Source organism: Pteropus medius, unplaced genomic scaffold, assembly GCF_902729225.1.
Source record: "Pteropus medius unplaced genomic scaffold, Ma_sr-lr_union100, whole genome shotgun sequence".
Lineage (NCBI taxonomy): Eukaryota > Metazoa > Chordata > Mammalia > Chiroptera > Pteropodidae > Pteropus > Pteropus medius.
Window position 1 is genome coordinate 15,722,861 of NW_024340699.1, and position 19,481 is coordinate 15,742,341.

The 19,481-nt window shown below is 66.6% G+C and overlaps 2 protein-coding genes across 6 annotated transcripts in view; both read right to left on the bottom strand.

Moving 5' to 3' along the window:
• Positions 1 to 1,868, bottom strand: part of PDGFA (platelet derived growth factor subunit A) — an 18,492-nt gene extending 16,624 nt beyond the window's left edge. The window contains exons 1-2 of one of the 3 annotated variants that reach the window (XM_039879105.1): positions 1,618 to 1,868; positions 591 to 720 (exon numbers count right to left, since the gene is read on the bottom strand). In XM_039879105.1, coding sequence (XP_039735039.1) covers positions 591 to 720; positions 1,618 to 1,716 — 229 coding nt within the window. In that variant the 5' untranslated portion in view covers positions 1,717 to 1,868. Of the gene's footprint in view, positions 1 to 590; positions 1,079 to 1,617 lie in introns of those variants that run through there. The other 2 variants (XM_039879113.1, XM_039879112.1) reach the window with 2 other exon arrangements.
• A 3,344-nt stretch (positions 1,869 to 5,212) lies between these two features.
• Positions 5,213 to 17,587, bottom strand: LOC120615871 (collagen alpha-1(X) chain-like). 3 transcript variants are annotated; one of them, XR_005656380.1, is made up of 5 exons: positions 13,998 to 15,403; positions 13,755 to 13,909; positions 12,509 to 13,067; positions 9,052 to 10,865; positions 5,213 to 5,228 (listed from the first exon to the last, which is right to left on the bottom strand). XR_005656380.1 is itself a non-coding variant. In XM_039879085.1 (4 exons), the coding sequence occupies exons 1-4, from the start codon at positions 14,350 to 14,352 to the stop codon at positions 10,750 to 10,752; spliced, it is 1,185 nt and encodes a 394-aa protein (XP_039735019.1). In that variant the 5' UTR covers positions 14,353 to 15,403; the 3' UTR covers positions 7,236 to 10,749. The 3 variants fall into 3 exon arrangements, 1 of the variants encoding a protein (XP_039735019.1); XR_005656381.1 differs by lacking the exons at positions 5,213 to 5,228; positions 13,998 to 15,403 and adding exons at positions 15,413 to 15,589; positions 16,094 to 17,587 and having other exon boundaries at positions 7,236 to 10,865; positions 12,509 to 13,909; XM_039879085.1 differs by lacking the exon at positions 5,213 to 5,228 and having other exon boundaries at positions 7,236 to 10,865.
• Positions 17,588 to 19,481: the final 1,894 nt, after the last annotated feature.

Below are 19,481 nucleotides of genomic sequence, written 5' to 3' on the forward strand. Positions count from 1 at the left end.
CACTAAGTTCCCACGACGGGGGCTATAGAAAAGTCATTCATCACAGCAGAGCTCTCGGGAATTCAGGATTCGAGAAGGGGGGGGCGCCAGCGGAGGGAGGGCACGGGCGCCTGGCCCGGCCCAGACTCGCCTCGCTCAGCCACCTGTAAGCAGGCCCCGGGCGGGCTTGGGGACCGGGGACCGGGGACCGCGGCTCCGCGCCGCCCACCTGGGAGGCCCCTACCTGTTTATCGGCCGCTCTTCCCCTTTCCCGGACTCCGCTGGCTCGCACACACCCCCTTCCGCGCTCCCCGCACCCTGATACTGCACTGCCCGCCGAGCCCCAGGTTCCCTCCCCGGGGAGGAGCCCGCGCCCCCCGAAGTTTCTCCCCACTGGTCCACCCGCCGCCACTCCGTCCCTGCCGGCAGCGCGACGCAGCACGCTGGAAACTCACCAGGCACACTTAGGCATGGCAGAAAATAGAACCCAGTCGGGAAAATTTAAAAATCGTCTACCCTAACACAAACCAAAACGCGCTCTGCAGACCCCGAGCACCGGGTGCCCCGGCCCGCGGGCGGCCGCAGGGGGCGTGCGCGGAGGTGGCACCCACCTCGGCCAGGGCATGGGCGAGGTATCCGCAGCCGAGGAGCAGCAGGCAAGCCCAGGTCCTCATCGCGTCCCGAGGCGCTGGCGGCTCGGCGAGGAGGCGAGGCCGCGGGGCGGGCGCTCCAGCCGGGCTCCTGTGGCGGCGAAATTCAGTACCATCCCTCAGGGAGCGCGGCCCGGAGCAGGAAGCCGACGGAGCGCGCCCGGCGCGAGCAGCGAGTGCGGAGAGGCAGGCAGCGCCAGCGAGGAGGAGGAGCAGGGAGTGCGCGCTCGCCGCACCCGCCGCGCGGGGAGCCTCCGGGGCCGCCGGGTAGGGGGTGGGGACGGAAGGGGCGGAGGGCGGGGGCTGGGCCTCTTCCTTGGTGCGTCCCCGGTGCTAGCTGCCGCCGCGCTCGCTCCCCGGCGCCGGCTTACGAGCGACCTGGCCGGTAATTCTGCATGTTTGCGGGCGTCAGCCCCGAGAAGGAGCCCGGAGCGAGGCTGGAGCCGCCGCCGCCACACCACCCATCACCTGTCTGGACGCCCCGCCAGGCCCAGCCTCCGGCTTGCGCACTCCCTGCGGGCGGCCCTGCGCGCCCACCGCCGGCCCCGAGCTCGCCTCCGGCCTTCTCTCGCCACCGCCGCCACCAGGCCGGGCACGGCGCGGCCCAGCACGGCGCGGCCCGGCGGCCTGCGTGCGCCCCTCCGCGGCGCGCCCTCGGCTCCGGCGCCGCGCTCCGCCCTCCGCCGGCCCGAGCCGGGCAGCGCCCGCGGCCCCGCCGCTTGGCAGCCGCCGCCCGCCCGGGGCCTCGCCACGCGGGCCTGAAGGCGGCCGCAGTCTGAGCCGGCGCCGCTGCCGCTGCCGCCGCCGCCGCCGCCGGGAGAGCAGGAGGCGCGGGCAGGCCCGGCTTGCCGGAGTTGTGCGGGCTCCTCAGGGGCGCGCGTGTGGAGCCGGCCGGGCGCGGGGAGGGGGTTATAGCGCCGCCGCCGCCGCGCCCCTCCCCCGCCCCCTCCCTCTCGCCTCCCCCGGATTCCGGGCCCGGGACCCGCACCTCGGAAGCGCGCGGGGGCCGCACCGGCCGGGCAAGGCCCGGCCGCCGCCGCCGCCGCAGTGAGCACACACACGCGCTCACGCAGGCAGTGAAATCCATCCAAGCCCCGCGCCCGGCTCCGAGCACAGCCGCCGGGGCTCGGCGCGCCCCTCCCTCGGGCTTGCCCACCCTCCGGCGGCAGCTGCAATCCTGCGGCACCGGACGGGGAGGGGAGGAGGCCGCCGCGGTCGCCGGCTCGCCTCGCCTCTCTCGGGCCCCAGCGGCAGCAGAGGGCAGCGCCCAGAGCTGCGACGCCAAAAAGGGCAAAAGCAGGCCGCCCCCGCCCCCCGCCGCGGCGCTTGGGCCTCTTTCCGCGGTCGGGATTCAGGGCCCCTGCCTCCCCCTCTCCATAAAAGGAGGGGGAGTGAGTCTCTGGTGAGAGGTGGGGCGGGTTTAGGGGCGAGTCTGGGGCACTCACCTGGCGGTTGCCACGCGCCCCCGCCCACAATCCGATGCCTGGGGCGTCTGAATTTGGAACCTCCACCCACATTCCGATGGGAGAGAGCCCAGATCGGAGGAGGGGGCTGCAGCGTGCCTCGTCCCCACCCTGGGACCCCGCGTCCCCACTCCCTCGTGGAAGGCCGGTCTGCGGCCTGAGCCGGGACCTCAAAGGGTTTGGAAGAGACAGAGGAGCCGCCCGTGAGGCACTCGGAGTGGGAGCCTGCGGTGTCGGGATCCGCCGGGCGCACAGAGCGCCGCCTGCGGCCGAGGCGCGGCACAGAGCGCGATGCGGGGGCAGGACGCGCGGGGAGCGGGAGGCCTGAGCTCAGCTGGACGGCTCCCTCGCCACCAAAGGGCGCGTGCACCCGGGCTGGGTGGATTCCGCCCCCCTAGACCAGGTGGGATAGGACCCGGGCTTAGGGCCCTGTCACCCGCCAGTGTCGGTGCCTCGAGGGGGCGGACGAGTTCTGGTACCAGAGCTAGGGGCGTGGCGGGCCAGGGACCCCAATGTTAGACGGCCGAGGCCCCTGGAGGCCAGGAGGCTCCCCGGTGGGGCGGGGGGGCGGCAGAGGAGAATAAAGCCCGCCTGCGCCAACCGCCCCCAATGGCCCCGCTGGACAGAGGCAGTACAGGCGCAGCCCCGCTGGCGGCCTTTCATCCTTGGTGGGGCCGTCTGGCATTTCAAAGGCCAGCTCGGAGGGGCCTCGGGGCGCTCACTCCCCCAAATACCTGGAGGTAGGCGGGAGTGGTGGGAAGCTTCTCATGCGGTTCCCAGAGGCCCAGGTCTGCCCCGCCTTTCCATAGGCCTCCACACCTGCAGCCTTCCCACGCCGCTGCGACCACGGCACGCAAGCGCAGTGCGGGAAGTTCAGAGTGGAGGGCCGAGGCAGAACGAACCAGGGAAAGCGTGGAGACGTTTGGAAGCCCTGAAAGCCAGTCCTTGTCCGTCCAGGTGGAACCTTCTATTGCTTCCAAGAGGGACCACTGGTAGTTTCTGGAGGGCAGCCAGACTGCTCACTGCCAGGACTCTGGACTCAGTCCAAGCTGTCCCCAACTTATCCCAGAGTTGACTGAATCACCCTGTCGAGCCTCGGATTCTTCTCGGGCAGAGGGGACACAAGGACACCTTTTTGGGGTTAAAGCACTCAATTTGATAGCAGGTGTGGGAACGAAGGAGGAAAGGTCGCTTGTATTTCAGAGGAGGTGGGGCCCTTCTGGCTCCAAGCTCTGCACAGAAGGTCCCTGACTCCTGGGGGTCCTTGCCAGCACTGAGCAGCCCAGATGGGTGCTTCCGACTGTGCCCCTTCCCAGCCTGGCACTTTAGGGCCGCCCAGTTCGAGTTTGAGGCCAGGGGAGATCTGGGGATGCGAAAGGGGGGCCTCCGACTGGAGTGTCAGGCCAGAGCAAGGGCGGGGAGCAGGGGCAGCTCCGGCACACCCCCGCCCCAGGACTGGAGAGCGGCCCCAGGACTGGAGAGCGCTGGGAAGCGCGCAGGCCTCCCTCTCTCTAATCGCCGGCCGCTATTAAAAATAAAACCTCGGCGCGTCGTCATAGCGACCACGACAACAGCGGCCGCGCGAGGGTGGCAAAAACTTCTGCAAGGGCGCAGAGCCTCCGTGGGGAAACTGGGCGCACCACGCGCGTTAGAGCACCCGGGCCCGCCCGGGGTGGGACAGGGCCCCCCAAACCCAGCTCGCCCCACTCTTCCCCGTCCTCGGAGAAAAACTGGCAGAAGCTTTGCTTCCGAGATCTGGGAATGGAGACCGTGGGACTGCCTTGACCAGGAGGTCACCAGCTGGGACGAGAACCACTCCTGCGTGGACCCCTCCCGGGCCCTGGTCCCTCTCAGCACCGCCCTCATTTCGGCCTCCAGAGAAGGGGCGGCTGGAGGAGGTGGGTGCAGGATGCTCCCTGCAAGAGGTGGCCTTCCGCGCGGGGCCAGGCCTCTGGGGGCACCGCCGCGCCCCGCCGGCAGGGCGATCCCCCTGCTTAGGCGCGGTCACGTGCTGCTTTCTGCCTGGGAATCGAGTTTCACTTCCAGCCGCTATTAGGTTCACACGGTTCACTGCAAACATTCGATAATGAGGCTAAATATACTTGAGTCAGGAGGCGCAGGCACGGCGTTCGGGGCTCCGCCGCGGGACCCAGGCGGCCACGCCCACTCCGGTTCCGCGCGTGAAGACCTCAGGCGGCGAGCACGAGCCCCGCAGGCCAGCCAGAGGCCGCGGCGGAAGAAGGGGGCGCAGGGGAATCTCCCGGCTGAAGAGGTGCTCGTGGGAGGTGACGGTGCACCTGGCGGCGGGGAGGGCCAGTCGCCCCCAGAGCCGGAGCCGGAGCCGGTGCTTCCTGGCCATCTCCGGCGTCCCGGGCGCCCCCACGTGCCCGCAGGCCCGTAATTACGTGAGTCAGGTGTTCCAAATAGACGCAGCTGAGGTGACTGCTTCCCTCCGGCCTGGGGAGGAGCAGGAAGGGCCTTGTCCTTCCCTCGGAGGAGGGAGGGGGCCTGTCAAAGAGCCCAGCGCCCTGTGTGGTGTGCAGCCAGCATTCACCCTACACCCCAGCTCACCCTGTTCAAACTCCGCCAGGGGCTTGGCACCAGCTGGCACTCCACACTGTTACTTCACCGTGGGAGTCATCTCGGCCTCATGCAATTTCGTGTCACTCACACAGACCCCCGGCAGTGCAGATACGTCCCGCCCCCATTTCTTAGACGGAGCATTCGGATGCCCTCAGTCCCAGCAGTGAAGACAGGCTGGGGCCGCTGCGCACATGCTCTGTTGAGGCACAGGATGGAATTAGGTGGCATTTGTCCCGCAGGTCACAGACGAATGTGTGAGGATGATGTGGCCACCAGCGATAAAGGCAGCAAGATTGGAGCCCACACCCGATCCCCAGTCCCAAAGTGCAGAGGGACGGGGAGGGGCACGCCAGGCCTGGCTGCCATGTGCCCCTTGACCCTGACCTTGTTGGTGTGGTTTGTCCCTAGACTGCTCCAAGTCTCAGTTCTCTCATCCGGAAAGTGGGGGTGGATCATCCCTCCCCCCTTGCAGAGCTGCCTCCCCAACAGAGAGTCTCCGTCCTGCCCAGGAGAGATAGCATGCACACGTGTTTGCACACACACACACACACACCTGCAGAGCCCGCTGCCCATCTGCCCACACCAGGGTCCTAGGGGTGGGGGCCAGCTGACCGTCCACACCTGGGCCTCCACTGGTGCCAGAGCAGATCGCAAAACAATTTGTCATGATGGAGCCCTGCAGTCCTTTATCTCTGGGCAAGGCTTTCTTGGATCAGGGCAATTAACCCTGGAGCAGCCTCAGCCAAGTGGGCACTGCTCCCTGAAGATCAAAAGTGCCCAGACAGGGGCTAATTAAGTCATTACCTTACGGCGCCCCAGGCCCCCAGTAGCTGGGGATCAAGCCTTTCCAGTTCAGGCTCCCCAGAAAGGGAGAAGACAGCCAAGAGGCAGGGGGTCAAGCTCAGCGTTTTTTAAAACTCCCTATTAAATGATTTTATTTTCTTTTCTAAATATACAGCTGGAAATGAAGTTTAAAATAGCATGTGAGCCCACAATCAATGTTTTAATATTTTGTGTGTGAAAACCTACATCGTCGGACACTTGGTAGCTCCAAGAAACGAAGGCTAGACCTGGGCTGTCCAGTCCGGGAGCCACTAGCCCCGGGTGGCCATCAGGCATTGGAGATGTGGCCGGTCGGAATTGGGACGTGCTAGACGGTTAAGTCACACACAGTCTTAGAGGACTTTGTGTGGAAGTGAAGAGCGTAACATTTCTCATTAGTAATTTTTATATCAATTAATCATGTCAAAATGACAACATTTGATATGTCGATTAAACTATGTGATGATAATTCATTTCACCTGTTTGCTTTTCCTTTGTTAAATGTGGCTACTAGAAAACTTTAAATGCCATATGTGGCTCAAATTGTTTTTCTCCTGGACAAGGCTAGTATAGACACCCAGAGTTCACGTCTACGTGGCAGGGCTCACCAGGTGAGTTCGGGGCGGAGGGGGATGCTGCCTCCTCCCAGAAGGCAGCAGAGCCCTGGAGACCAGCGGGCCAGGGGTCAGTTCCTACTCTGTAATGCCCAGCCTCCCGGCTGTGTGACAGCGAGCAGGCCGTTTAGCGCTGGGCCACCTTCCCTGGGTAACGGCCAGCTCGGAGGGCGCTTCGAGAAGTAGTCATTGAACAAACACATGTGCCAGGCACTGTGCGGAGCACTGGGGGACTGCACAGGATGGCGCCCACGGCCTCGGGAAACGATGAGCGAGTGACAAACACAGGAAGGCACTGTCAGGTGAGGACTCCGGGGTGGTCAGGAAGGCCTATGTGACGAGGAGCCGATTTGGGGAAGACCTGGATATAGCTTTGCAGGTAGCAGTAACAGCATGCACAAAGACCCTGGGGCAGGAGCCAGCTGGCTGTTGGGAGATGAGAGAGGTAGGCAGGTCACTTAGGCCTTGAGACTGAAGGAATGTGGACTTTTATCCTAAGGGGACAGAAGCCGTCTCTGGGACAGACAACCTAAGCTGTAGGAGGGGCCGGGGACACCCCTGACCTCCCGGGGCTGGTGTCCGTGGCGGCTGTCAGGAGCCAGTCGGGTGGCCGTGGCCCCACCCTGTGCCCCTGTGGCTGGGGACCTGGCTGAGTAAGTGGCCCACACACAACAGCCATCAAAGGGTCCAGGGCAACTTGGAAGAGCAAACGCTGGAAATGACCTAAACCCACCGTGATCAGACACGTCCGTCTACCCTTCTCCCGTGCTCGGGCCCCGTGTCCACTCAGGCATCGGCTGGGAAGACGGTGCCTCCGTGCAGACGGCGACATCGCTCCGTGCACTCACACGCACGGGCGCTCACGTCCTCCAAGTGCCATCCGCAGCGGTCAGAGCGTGGCCGCCGGGCCAGCTTCTTCTCACTGGGTGTCCGGGAGTCCACGATGTGCTGCCCAGGTGCCCCCACCCCGGGAGCCGGCAGGGCACAGGCAACAATGGGCCTCAGTGGGCTCCGCCCGGGGAAGCCACCACCTTCTGGGGATGGACTGTGGCTCCCTGAGGCCGGGCCTGGGGGGTGGGGCAGGAGACGGGGAAGGGAGGAGGGTGGGGAGCCGTTGAGGGAGAGCAGCACGGAGAAGAAGGGGAGCAGAGCCGGGCGGGGGGAGGGGGCGGGAGATAAAGGGGTGGGGAGATGAGTAGGAGGCAGAACGACGCCCCCCAGTGCGCCCGCATTTGTGGCCGTGACTGCTCCCCTCCGGGGAGCCCGAGCAGAATGGAGATGGGGCCCCTCAGGGAACCTCACGGCTCGGTGGCCCTTCGACAGATGCGCGTCCTGTGGGAGTGGCACCGTGCTAAGCGTGTGGGGACGTGACCTCAGATAGGCCCCCAAATGCCCACGTCCGCGGGCTCAGAGGGTCAGGCGGAGGAAGCCGGGCAGGGGGACCCGCAGTCCCCGTCACGCAGAGAAACGGTCAGAGCCACCTCCACCTTGCAGTTCCGTAGGCGTCAGGACTCGTGGCTGCTGTGACAAGGGCCCAGCGCAAAGCGGCCCAAGGGCGGGGGCGGGTGCCGGTCGGTCGCGTGGCTGCTGGGCCCCAGGGTGCGCGGCCTCAGGACGCTGGGCCCTCAGCCTCCGCCTCTGCTCTCTCCGCAGGGGACACGCAGCGGCCCCCTCACTCCCACCCGGACCCACACTTTTCAGAGCGTCAGGGCTGCATGTCACGGGCCTGGGGTGGGGGGCACGGAGCTCCGATGGGCCAGGCTGGACCCCAAGTCTAGGACTTGTCGGGTTGCCCTCAGCCCCCCACCACGAGCCTGGCCAGTCAGAGCAGGGGCGGGCACCGCAGCGCGGGCTCACTCTGCTCTGGGGGACCCTGCAGCCCCTTCCTCCCTGGGGACGCGCAATCTGCCCTTTCGACAGGTGGAGGGGGCAGGGAGGGTTCGGGCCAAGCAGAGAGTAAACTTGAAAAACCTCCTTGCTTGTGACTCTGGAGAAGTGTTTTTCTCAACAGGAGAGCAAAGTCCTGTCAGATAACCTTACCCTTGTCCTGCTGTGACCTGAGGGCCACCTCCAGGTGTGTGGGAGAGGCCCGCAGCCTCTCTGCAGCCAGGTGCTTCCCCCTGGGGACAGCACAAGGGCCTCAGGTGCCTGAGCACCTACTGTGCACCCACCCCTGGGCGTCACAGGGGCGCTTACAAGGAGGGCAGGCCGAGGCCCAGAGGAACCAGTTCCGGCTGTGGGACAGCGCCACCACCTGCTGGCCGTGCAGCCCTTGGCTAGCTGCCTCACCTCTCCGAGCCTCGAAGCCAGCAGGGGACTGACAGGGCGGGGGCAGCTGCCCGCTGGGTCACTCCAAGTGACGCCAAAGGTGCTCAGCACAGAGCCGGGCGCAGCCCGAGGGCAGACCGTGCTCGCCCGTCTCCTTAAAGACACGGCTGCCCGCAGCGACGTTTGTGCAGACACCGCGCCACGGCGGGCAGACAGCGGGCGCCTCTGCCGTACCCCGAGGGCCTTGCACAGGGGCACAGGCAGGGCCAGGTGGGGCAGGGAACACGGCCATGCCTGTCGGGCTGGGGGACAGCCCCACGGGGCCACCCTGTGCCCTGTGCCAGCAGCTCCTGTTGACCCTCCAGACCCCTCAGTGCTGCCAAGGTCATGGGGCGCCCCTCACCCCAAGAAATCCAAGACAGAACTGCCCGGCACCCACGACCCTGCCTCGATCTACAGGAGAGTCACTTCCAGACCTGCTGGCTGAAACCCTGGGCGTGTTTATCACTCAGCGTGTCTCTCCCGCTTTCACGGTGCCTAAGACGCACTCATTCGACGACACTTATCGGGCGCCCGCTGGACCGCGTGTGCACCCTGTGCTCAGCACCGGAGACACACGTGAACTGCACTGACCCTGCCCTCGTGCCGCGACCCCTCGGAGGTGCGGTGGACACACACACACACACACACACACACACATACATACACGGACAAGCAGCTCACCCGCCTCTCGGCCTGGCTGGCCCACGCACACGGCCTCAGGAGCGGTCTGGTCAAGCGTCCCACTCCGTCTCAGTGGTCCTGTCTACTGCAATGTCCTCTTCCAGCCAAGTCCCCCATGGTGACAGGAAGTGGCCTAGGCTTCCTCATCCACACGGAGTGAGAAAGAGCCCCATTCTCGGTGGCTCTGGCCCAAGACCGGAGCTCTTCCTCGGAAGGCTGTCCATGGCCAGGAAGGGCCAGATGCCCACTCCTATGTCCAACCCACACCCCAGCCCATTGTCGAGCCCCCCAGGGGCTCGTGAAACTGTGGCGCTGGTCAGTCAGGTCTCTAATGGACCTAACAGCAGCATGGGGCCCGGTGCCACGCCCCCTCTCGGACACGCTCCCCTCGCTGGCTTCCAGGACACCCCACTCCTGATTTGCTGCGTCCCCCGGGCTGCCCAGTTTCGTCCGCTTTGCTAGCTCCTCGTCTCCCAGCAGCCCCCTCTCTCTGGCGAGCCCACGGCCGGCTCCTACCACCTGCTCCGTCCCCGACAGGCCGACACAGTCTCACAGCTGCATGCCACCTCCAGGAGGGCGAGTCGAGCCTGGCACTCTGTCCTGAACCCCAGACCCCCAAAGCCAGCCACCCACTCAGCATCACCCCCCCAGTGGATGCCCAGGTCAGCCCGAGCATGGCCATGACGGCCCCAGACCTTCTGCAAGCCAGCCAGGGACCCCGTCCACCTGGGGGCACAGAGCAGTGGTCTCAGAGCCGACCCGGACCTTGTCCCACACATTCCTCCCGCCTGCCCGGACGTCTTGGTGACGGAACCCTCGAAGGGTCTCTGAAACCTGACCGGTCCCCATCTCAACACCACCATCCAGGTCCCAGCCCCACCCCGTCCCACAGGACGACTGTCCCCTTGCCCTGGGGTCTGTGCTCAACAGGACAGTGACTGTTCAGCCCAGGTCCTTCTCTGTTCTAGAGTCACCCTAATGGCTCTGTGACAAGGAAGCCACCAGAAGATGCTGGAAGAGCTCCAGCCTCGTGTGCAGGGCCTGGGAGGTGGTGGCCTGGGTCCTGGCAGCACCACCCTTCACAAGTCTTGGGCCCGCCCCAAGTTACAAAGCATTGTTCCTGCAGATAACACGTTATAAATAATTCTGCACTCCGCACCAGCCTCCTCCGGCAAAGCGAACGTGGGCAGAAGCAGACGCAGCCATTGGCAGTCTAGATGCTTCTGCCGGCGAGGCCCGGGGCCAGCCAGGGCCCAGGCCTGCCCCGCCCTGCCTCCTATGAGGTCCTGGAAGTCGGAGGCCCACAGAGCCACGGGACCTCTGCCTCTGCAGCTCCTTCCCCCGCACCCCCTCATGAAGCAGCTCGGTGCGGCCAGGGCAAGGCCTCGGGGCTGCAAGGTGCCTAACGAAGATCCCAGAACCCCAGCCCGGCAGCGGGACCCTGGAAGAGAGCAGCTCGGTGCCCGGGTGACTGGGTCCCATCCCAGGCTCCACCTCTTTCTGGCATGTTCCGCGGGTGAGTTATAGAACCACTCTGGGCCCCGTCTCCAGAGGCGACCGCTGCATAACAAGTCATCCCGAGACTGAGAAATTAAAACAGCAGCAAAGACTGACGATCTCTGTTTCTGTCGGGAAGTCTGAAGTGGCTTAACTGGTGGCTTTGTCGGTGGGGCCGCCGAGGCCTGACGGGCACCTTTGGAACTTGCTGCCCCTCGACTCAAGGGTGTTTGCCAGGGGTACACGAGCTCCCTCGCCGAGGTGCCCTGGTGAGGGCGTACAGGGAAGTACAGCGTCCCCTCGGCCTCTGAGGACGAGTCCCAGGGTCAGGAGCCACACGGCCTCCCCCAAGCGGCCGAGTCGTCCAGACTGGGGAGGAAGCTGACTCTGGCCTGGGCAAGGCCTTGTTCACTGAAGGGGGCGTATTCCTCTGGTAGTGGACGTAGGGACAGAGGCCTGGCTTATCGCCTTCCCGAAGGTCCCCCCAGAACCACTGTCCCTGTCTCCAGGACCCCGGCTCACCTGCCACCAGCCTGGGTCTGAGGAGGGAGCGCCCTGCACACCTGGCCTGCCTGCTGCCCAGCCGAGGGCAGCCTCAGCACCCAGCGGGGGGGCACGCACGGCACCCACTGAGCCTCAGCTGAGAAACCGGGTGGCGGTCCCACAGAAAGGGGTCGGAGGCGTGAATGGGGAGTCACAGAAGCACCTAGAAAAATGCCTGGTGCACAGGGAGCATGGAGACATCCAGTGCCTGCCTAGTCCACAGCAAAGCCCGGCTGAGTCCCCTCAGAGGCCCTGGCAGCCTGGAGGGGTGGTGCTGGGGAACCCCACCCCGCCATGCCTCCCCAGGGCCTCAACGCCAGCCAGCGACAGCCAACAGCCCTGGGGCCCTGCCTTGGAGCTCTGGCACTCAGCAGGTGTCTGCTGGGCCCCCTAGGCCCTGCCCACGAGTTCCCAGGCCAGCCCATGTCTGACGGGACGAAGCCAGGCTCCCCAAAGGCACCCCAGGTCCCCCAGGAGGGATGGAAGGAAGGCGGCTTCTGGGAGGAGGTGGCATCTGAGCGGAGCCAGCGTGGGGGGCCCAGGCTGGACTTTTCCTTCCTTCCAGCCTGGCCCCGCCCACCTCCCTGTCGGGAGGGAGGGATCCCAGGGACCTCCCAGAGAAGGGCATCGCCCCCCCCCCAGGCTGCAGAGCTACGTCATCTGTCGGGAATGCACTTTCAATTCCTCAGCCTCCCCTCCCCCGGCCTCCTCCCCTCTTCCCCCTGCTCCCCGCCCCTGCTCTCCCGTGGCCAGCCCATCGCTCCCCACCCAGCCGTGCCAGGCCAGCCTGGTCCGGGGATCTGCAGGGCTCCCTGTCACCCAGGAGGCTGGGCAGGGAGGGTAGCAGTGCCTTCGAGCCAGGGGGAGGGGTTCCTCGAGAGCCTTCCCAAACCCTCCCAGACTGAGAAAGGCAAGGTCTCAGCACCCCCTCTGAGCCAGGGGCTGGGGTGGGGGCGGGACAGAGAACCCCACCTTCTGTGTACCTCAACTGTTTTCCTGGGGCTCCCGCTCAGGAAGGGACTAAGTGAAGGGCTCGTGCTCTCCTGGTGGCCTCCCTGGAGGAGGGGGCCCATCTTCCCCAAGCACGCACCCACTCGGGGCTCGTCCGGTGGCAGGGATTCGCCCAGAGCGGCATTTTGTGGTGGCCCAGGTCCCTCCTCCTGCCCACCCGAGGCCCCCCTCACCCCACGGCTTGCACAGTTTCCCTTGCCTTGGCTGTGGCCCCAACAGAGGACTGGACAGGGTGTGGCCCACAGGTGTGGAGAGCAGGCCAGAGTCCACATGAGGCGGCCTCCCTCGCCACCGCGCGTCCTGCCCTTCCCACCCGCTTCCCGGGGCACCCCCTCGGCGGCCCCACGTCCCTCACCTGCCACCCCCGGAGCTGGTGCCCCAGCCCAGGAGCTGTGCTGAGGTGGCCGGAGTCCCACAGGAGAACCGTCGTGCCCACGGACAGCAGACAGTGGGCAGGGTGCTGAGCTTCCCTCGAGTCGGCGGGCCCTGCGCCCCTGCCTGCACCCCCTCACACACCGGGGTGCCCACAGGCCCTGGAAGGCCCTCCCAGCTGGAGGTGGGCACCCATTGGAGCTGGTGCAGCCTGGGCTGAGGGGCTCACAGGGCACCCCAGTGGGACGCCCCCTGCTGGACCCCACGCCCGCTGCTGCAGCCGGCCCCTCACCGCTTCCAGCCGCCCTGGCCGGGCCCCCCACCCGCCCTTGTGCCCGTGGGAGCCGGACATCTGGGGCCTGCTGCTGTGTGTGTGGCCTCACTGCCCTGCTGAGTGGTCTCAGCAGCTCGGGGCCCGTCCACCCACTTACCACTGAGACTGCAGTCCCAGAGACGATGGTGGGTCGGCGCGACACGCCATGAGCATGTTCAGTGGAATGTGTCAGAACCTGGGCCACACTCTGCTCTCCCTCATTCGCAGCCTAGGAGGGGCAGTGCACGGGCCGGTGGCCTCAGAGACAGGGCTCTGCTGGGCCGAGGACCGTACAGGGACCGTGGAGGCCTAGATGAGGGTCTGCTCAGCTCTGCCCAGGCCTCCTAATCCAGCAGGGGCTAGCACTGGAGGGACAGCGGCCTGAGGTCCAGCCACTGTCCAAGCTCACGTAGGCGGGGTGTGGCCCAGCCTGCCACCAACGGCGAGGTGACTGCCCGCTGCACCACACTGCCTCCCCACGCCTTCCGCCCCGTGGCAGCACTGCTTGGGGACACCCTCTGAGGGCCACCTGGCTGGCCCTCCTGGGGTGGTGGCGCGACCCATAAACAAGAGGTTTTATGAGCAGTGACAGGCCATGGTGGCGGGGGCGGGCCTGGGTCCCAGCCCAGCTTCTGGGCAGAGAGACCACACCTGGGCGGGAACAGGGAGGTGCTCGCCTGCGGGGGGGCGTGGGGGGCCCGGGTGAGAACCCCACGGCCCAGCCCAGGCCTGAGGGTCCAACCCTGGCAGCTCTCGTCCCTTCTCCGAGCCCCTTTGCCTCGTCTAGAAAATGGGCCCCAGCGGCTGCCGTGCGGGTTCTGAGCGACCGGGCCTGACGGCACCCGGGCAGGCCTGGCACACGCTCCACCTCCACACGCCGGGAGGCTGCATGCGGGTGGCCGCTCCGCGTCCACACCTTGTCTGCCCTGGGGCCGGGCTCTCCTGGCAGCAAAGGCTCCTCTGAGTCGTCACGTGTCCCGGCACCAGTGGGGCCTGGAGCAGGGCGGAGGGGATGGGGAGGGGTCCCCGGAGCCCCTCTCAGATCCGGCCAGGTACTGGGGCTGCTGAGATCTGCTGAGCGAGGGGACAAGCAGTGAAGACCCAGGCTCACACCCTGGTGGCCTCCCGCAAGGCAGGGTCTGAGGTCAGCGAGACGCACCAGCCAGGGCTCCGAGGGGCTTCCTGGCCAGGATGCAGATGCAGGTGTTGGGGGCCCCTGAGGGCCTGGAGTCGCGGCGTGACCACACCCCCTCCTGCTCCTCCAGAAACCAGGAGTCCCGGACCCAGGGTCCCTGCCGCCCTGCCCTGCTCCCCAGGTCACAGGACAGCGTGGGGTCTGGAGCGGAAGCAGCCTTGTCCAGGTCACCCCTTGGCCGGGGCCAGAGCAGCGCTGCCCTTCCCGCCCCCAGCACCCCAGCACTCTTTGGGGCTCCAGCAGTTATCGGCCTGTTCCTTGAGCACTGCCCGCCCGAGGGACAGGAAGGCTTCCACCCCACGGGCGGGTTGCATTTCATTCTGGAAGGTTCCTGGTCTCCCACAGCTGCCCTGGAGTCTGATCCTGAAGTGGGAGGGGGAGGCTGCCCCCACCCCACGGGGCCGTCCGGGACTCAGGCCCGAGGCACCTCTGTGGCTTTTTGCCATGCCAAGTGTCCCTCAGTCCTGGGCAGAGTGGGGTCACGGGTGGGGATCCGGGGGAGGGTGGGTCCAGGCAGGGTGAGGGGTCAGGGTGCTCAGGCCTGGGAGTCGGGGCTGCAGGGAGAGGGAGGTGTGAGGTGGGTGGGCAGGTGGGGCCCGGAAAGGCCTGGCTGCTCTGTCTGTGGCTCTCGGCCGTCTGGGGCCGGACTGTGAGGAGGGAAGGTGGGCGTGGGAGCCAGCGGGAGCGGTGGCAGATGCCAGGGGCCTGCACTGGGCCTGGCCATGGAGGTGACCAGAAGGAAGCCAGAGGCAGCCAGTCCTGGACCGGAAGGTGTGGGGGTGGCAGGCGCAGAGCACTTGGGCAGCTGCTCTGGGCGAGATGCCCGCAGCTGGGAGAGGAAGTGACCTTGGGCAGAGCCCTTCTCCAGCTCGGGGAGGCGGGGAACTGGGTCTGGCCACTGCCCACGGGCCCCACCTCCCAACTGGCCCTCGGGCTTCCCCAGAAGGAAGCATCCGAAGCCCAGTGCCCAGGGCGTGGCCACAGCCGGGCTGGGGGCAGCCTAGGTCCACCTCCCCTGGGCAGGATGGCTGCAGCTGTCCCACCCTCCCCACGGCCACTTGGAGAAGGGCCCGTGCGCACCACGTGGAGAGCTTACACTGGGACATCTAGATCGTGGGACACCCGGTCTGCTCTATACGAAAAGTGAAACGCAGGTGTTCCCGGGGTTCGGGGTTCGGGGCCCCCCCGAAGCGTGTAAGTAACGGGGGAGTTTGGGAGTGACGATGGTCTCACCGAGAGCAGCGTGATGGACGTCTTCTGACGCCGGTGGCTCGGAAGACCTGCGTGGGGCCAGGGGGCCCAGGCGGAGTTCCAGCCCTGGCTCCTGCTCCCCACGGCAACCTGGCGATGGCCCCGGACCCCGCTCCCAATTTCCCCACCTCGGAGGAGCCTGGGGCTCCTCGACACAGCAGCTCAATGCGTTCTGATCCAAGTTGCCCCCGCGAGGTTTTCTGTGGGCTTAGAGTCCATCGTGCATTCATTCAACAAACGCTTGGGTCCCGATTGTGCATGTGGAGCCGGGGGACAGCTGTGCACAAGCCGACGAGGTCCCTGTGCTGGGGGAGACACGTCCTGACGTGGACCAGGAAGCTAGTCTGTGTCCACAGCAGGACCGCTGTAGGTGGGGCCTCCATCCCTAGGACCTCGAGACACGTAAGGACAGCACCATGTGCTTGCTGACTCCGAGCAAAGCTCATTTGGGTCATGACCGTGTCCCCGGAAACCGAGCCGAGTGGCAATGTTAAACGACGACCGCGAATTCTTTGCCACTTCTCCCATGAAGAGGTGGGGTCCGTGTCCCCTCCCTGAGTCCAGGTAGGCCGGGACCTCGGAGACCCTGGTGGCGGTGACATGGCATGACTGTTGGAACTGGACCCCACAAGCTGGCAACTTGGTCCTGGCTGTGGGAAGAGCTGGCCCTTGAGCCCCAGACCAAGTGGGAAGTCTGACTGCTGGCCCCACACCAGCCAGGAACGCACGGATCCAGGACAAAGGACGGGGACGCTCCAGCTGTGCGGTCCCCCCACCCCCAGACACCGTGGGCCCGTCACAGTCCTCACCCGCAGAACGCAGCTGGCTCTTTATGTCTTGAGGTTCCACAGTGATGTTATAGGCGACTGCAAACCACAGCAAGGGCAAGCTGCAGGGACCAAGGACGTATGTGTCACCTCCGCAGAATGGGGGCCCCTGGCGGCGCCTGGGCGCCCCTCGTTGGCACACTCAGAGACCAGCCCCAGGGAGCCGCTCGGCCCAATGAGCAGCAGGAAGGGCGGGGAGGGGGAGGGGAGCGTTCCAGGCCGGGGGCAGGGACGAGGCCACCCTGCAGCCCAGAGGCCAGGCCATCTGCAGGAAAGGGTGTGGACACATGGGCCTGTCTCTCGCGTGCCCGGGGCAGGGCGGGTGACCCTCACGCATGCTGATGTGGTTAGAATCGCACGAGCAAGAGCTCCTGGCCTGCCCGCCCCCGTCCCCGCACCCCGCTTCACCGGCACACCTGGGCCCAGGTGGTGTCACTAGTCCCACCCCTTGGACGAGCCAGTCGAGGCCCAGAGAAGAGAAGGGACTTGTGGTGGCACAGCACTCGAGGAACAGGACCGGGTCGCGAGGCCCGTTAGGTTACCGAGCCTGGGGTCGTGCCTCGGCCAGCCCGCCAGATGCCGACCCCACCCCGGTCGGGCACGGCGCAGGAGTGCAGGGTCTGCCAGGCCCGTCGTCCAGGGCGTCCTGGAGCACACCAGCCGGGGTCCTCCGGCTGCAGAAGGCAAGGAAAGCCTGACCGCGGAGGCTGACAGGGACGTCTCCGGTGGAGCGACACAGGGCTCTGGCCTGGAGGCAGACACAATATGGAGCTGGCGCGAAGCCCCTGCTCGGAGCAGCTGAGACAGACCCCGTGGCCTTCTACACGGCCGCAAGTCCCACACGTGGACTGAGAAATCCGCAGCACACACGCAAGCTCCGCCTCGGGCCAGCGACGCCCATGAAAAGGCTCTGAGCACCTTGGTGGCCCCCAGGCGTGCCCCGGGTCCTAGGTCTCCAGGCCCAGGAGAGGCTCTAGAAGAGTCTGGATTCTAGACTAGGAGGAAGCCTCCCTGACCTTGGAGCCCTGCCCGACTGGAGCTCAGTCACAGCTTCCCAAGTCCCTCACAGCCCGGGAGGCAGGAGAGGCCAAGAGGTCAATGAGGTTGGTGACACCAGGAAAGGCTGCCTGGAGGCGTGGGATGAGCTGCCGTCTGCCGAGGCCGGGGCAGACCTCGGGGGCCGGTCTGGAGCTGAGTCTCAAGAACAGAGGCCCTGTGGCCAGTGGTGGCCATGGGAAGGCTCTGGACAGCAGGGCCCAGGACCCCCGAGTCTGCCTGACCAGCAGGCCACCGCTGAGGGGCTCCCGGACAAGGCGTCGCCCTTCCCCAGGCCCATGCAGTGGGGCCTGGCCACCGGGGGCCGGCTGGGAAATGCCTGACCTCTGGGTGAGTCACTGCCGCCCGCTGACTCCGCCGCCCAGCCGGGTGATGGACGGCTCCTTGTGTGGCCGAGCAGTGTCCTGTGGCACATGGCCCCACACTCGCTCGCTCACGGCGTCTGGGTGTCTCCAGCTCGGGCTCAGCAGGTGAAGCGGCCACCCGCCCTTGTGCACGGGCGTCGTGTGCGTGTGTCCCCACACCCCGGGGCCGCGCGCCCGCCCGTGACAGCTGGTGGGATGGTGGCCGCACGTTCTGCTCGGTTTTGTTTGCACGGCAGCCGCTGCCTTCGCGGGTCTGCCGTCTGCCGCCGGCCCGCACAGCATCCTCGCCAGCAATGAGCGCTGTCACCGTCGGTCATCACGGCCGTCCTCGCGGACGCGGCCGGCGTCTCCCCGGCTGTGGTTCGCATTCCCTCGCGGCCGAGGACGCGCACGTCCGTGCCACCGTGCGCCCTCCCGTGCTGGCCCGTCCGTGTCCTCGGCGCGTTCCCGGCTTCCTCGTCGGGCTCCGAGGGCTCCCCGTGTGAAACGCGCCTTCGTGGGACACACGCTTGACGACGTCCCCACAGTCGTCACCTTCTCCACGGGGCCCTTTGCTGGGCGACGTTTTTAATTCTCAGGGGCTCCCCTCATGAGTGGAGCTCTGAGAATCGCCTCTGACGACGGCTTGGCTGCCAGCCTGCCCAGCTGGCTCTGTGCAGCGTGAGCCTTTGGTCGAGATCTCTCTCTTTGGCCTGTGCAAGCCCAAGCCGGGATCTCCCAAAATGTCCCCCTCCGACCCCCAGGTTATTCACTTTCTTATGTACTCACATATTTACGGGGGCAACTCAGTGCCCCGGCCTGGGAGGGGAGTGAGCAGCCCCTCCCCCCGCCCTCCTGGGGTCGTCGGCCACGCCCAACCCCTCCCAGAAGCTGCCGCAGGGCAGGACCGGTGCCCCGTCCAGCACAGGGCAGCTGAGGAGCCAGGGCCCTCGGCGCCCGGCCTGCACAGCACCCCTGGCACTGGCCCGGGGGCCGCGGTGGGGCAGGAACAATCGCTCAGCTTGTCGTCTCTGGCGCACACAGGCGTGCTTTCACGAGCCCCACAAGCCCGGGTCTGTGCCCGCCTGGTGCCCGGCTGGGGAGGGTGCTGCTCCAGTCCACGGCAGCCCCAGCGGGCAACGCAGAGGCTTCCTGCAGCCCCCGGCCACGGCCCCGCCCACCCCAGCCAGGCCAGCAGCCGGGACCAGAGCCTGCCCTCCAGGGAGCGTACCCTGCCCCCGCCCAGCCCACCCGGTGCAGGAGCACCCAGGCCCCGAGCTTCAGCACGGGCAGGTGGTGGAGCCTGGCACTGAGACAGGCAGAGCTGGCTTCGGTCCCAGCGGGGCCTCGGTGCGAGTCCTCTGTGGCCGCTGCAATGAAGTGCCACAAACTCGATGGCTCAAACTCTGGAGGTGGGGGTCTGAAGTGTGCCTGCAGGGCTGCGTTCCTCCTGTGGCCCAGTTTGGTCCCAGGCCGACCCCGGGACCCAGCTGCCCAGGCCGGCGGGAAGGCGCTGGTGGGCACAGGCCCGCAGACCAGGGCGAGAGGATGGGCTGGACGGTGGACGGGAGCCAGCAAGGGCCACTCTCTCCAGCCTCAAGCTGTCCACCTGTGAAAGGGGCCCTCGCAGCCCAACACGCTCCCCTTCACCTGTAAGTGTTGACGTCCACCGCAGCCTGGCACGGGAGGCGCCCCAGACGTAGGCCCTTACCCCCCGCAGCCCCGAGCTGCCCGGCAGGACAGCGAGATCCAGCAGCAGGAGTGTCCGCCTCAGGGCCGTCCCCATTCTCTGACCTCTCCCTTCAGAGGACACGGCCCAGTCCCCTCCCGAGTGTGGGCCGCACTTGGGGTCCTGCTTCTGATGAAGAGATGGTTGTGGGTTCTCAGACTAGGTCATGGGTTACGGCAGCCGCCCCGCACTCTTGAAGCCCTGTGGTGAGGAATCCCCAGGAGAGGCCGTGGGGAGCTGC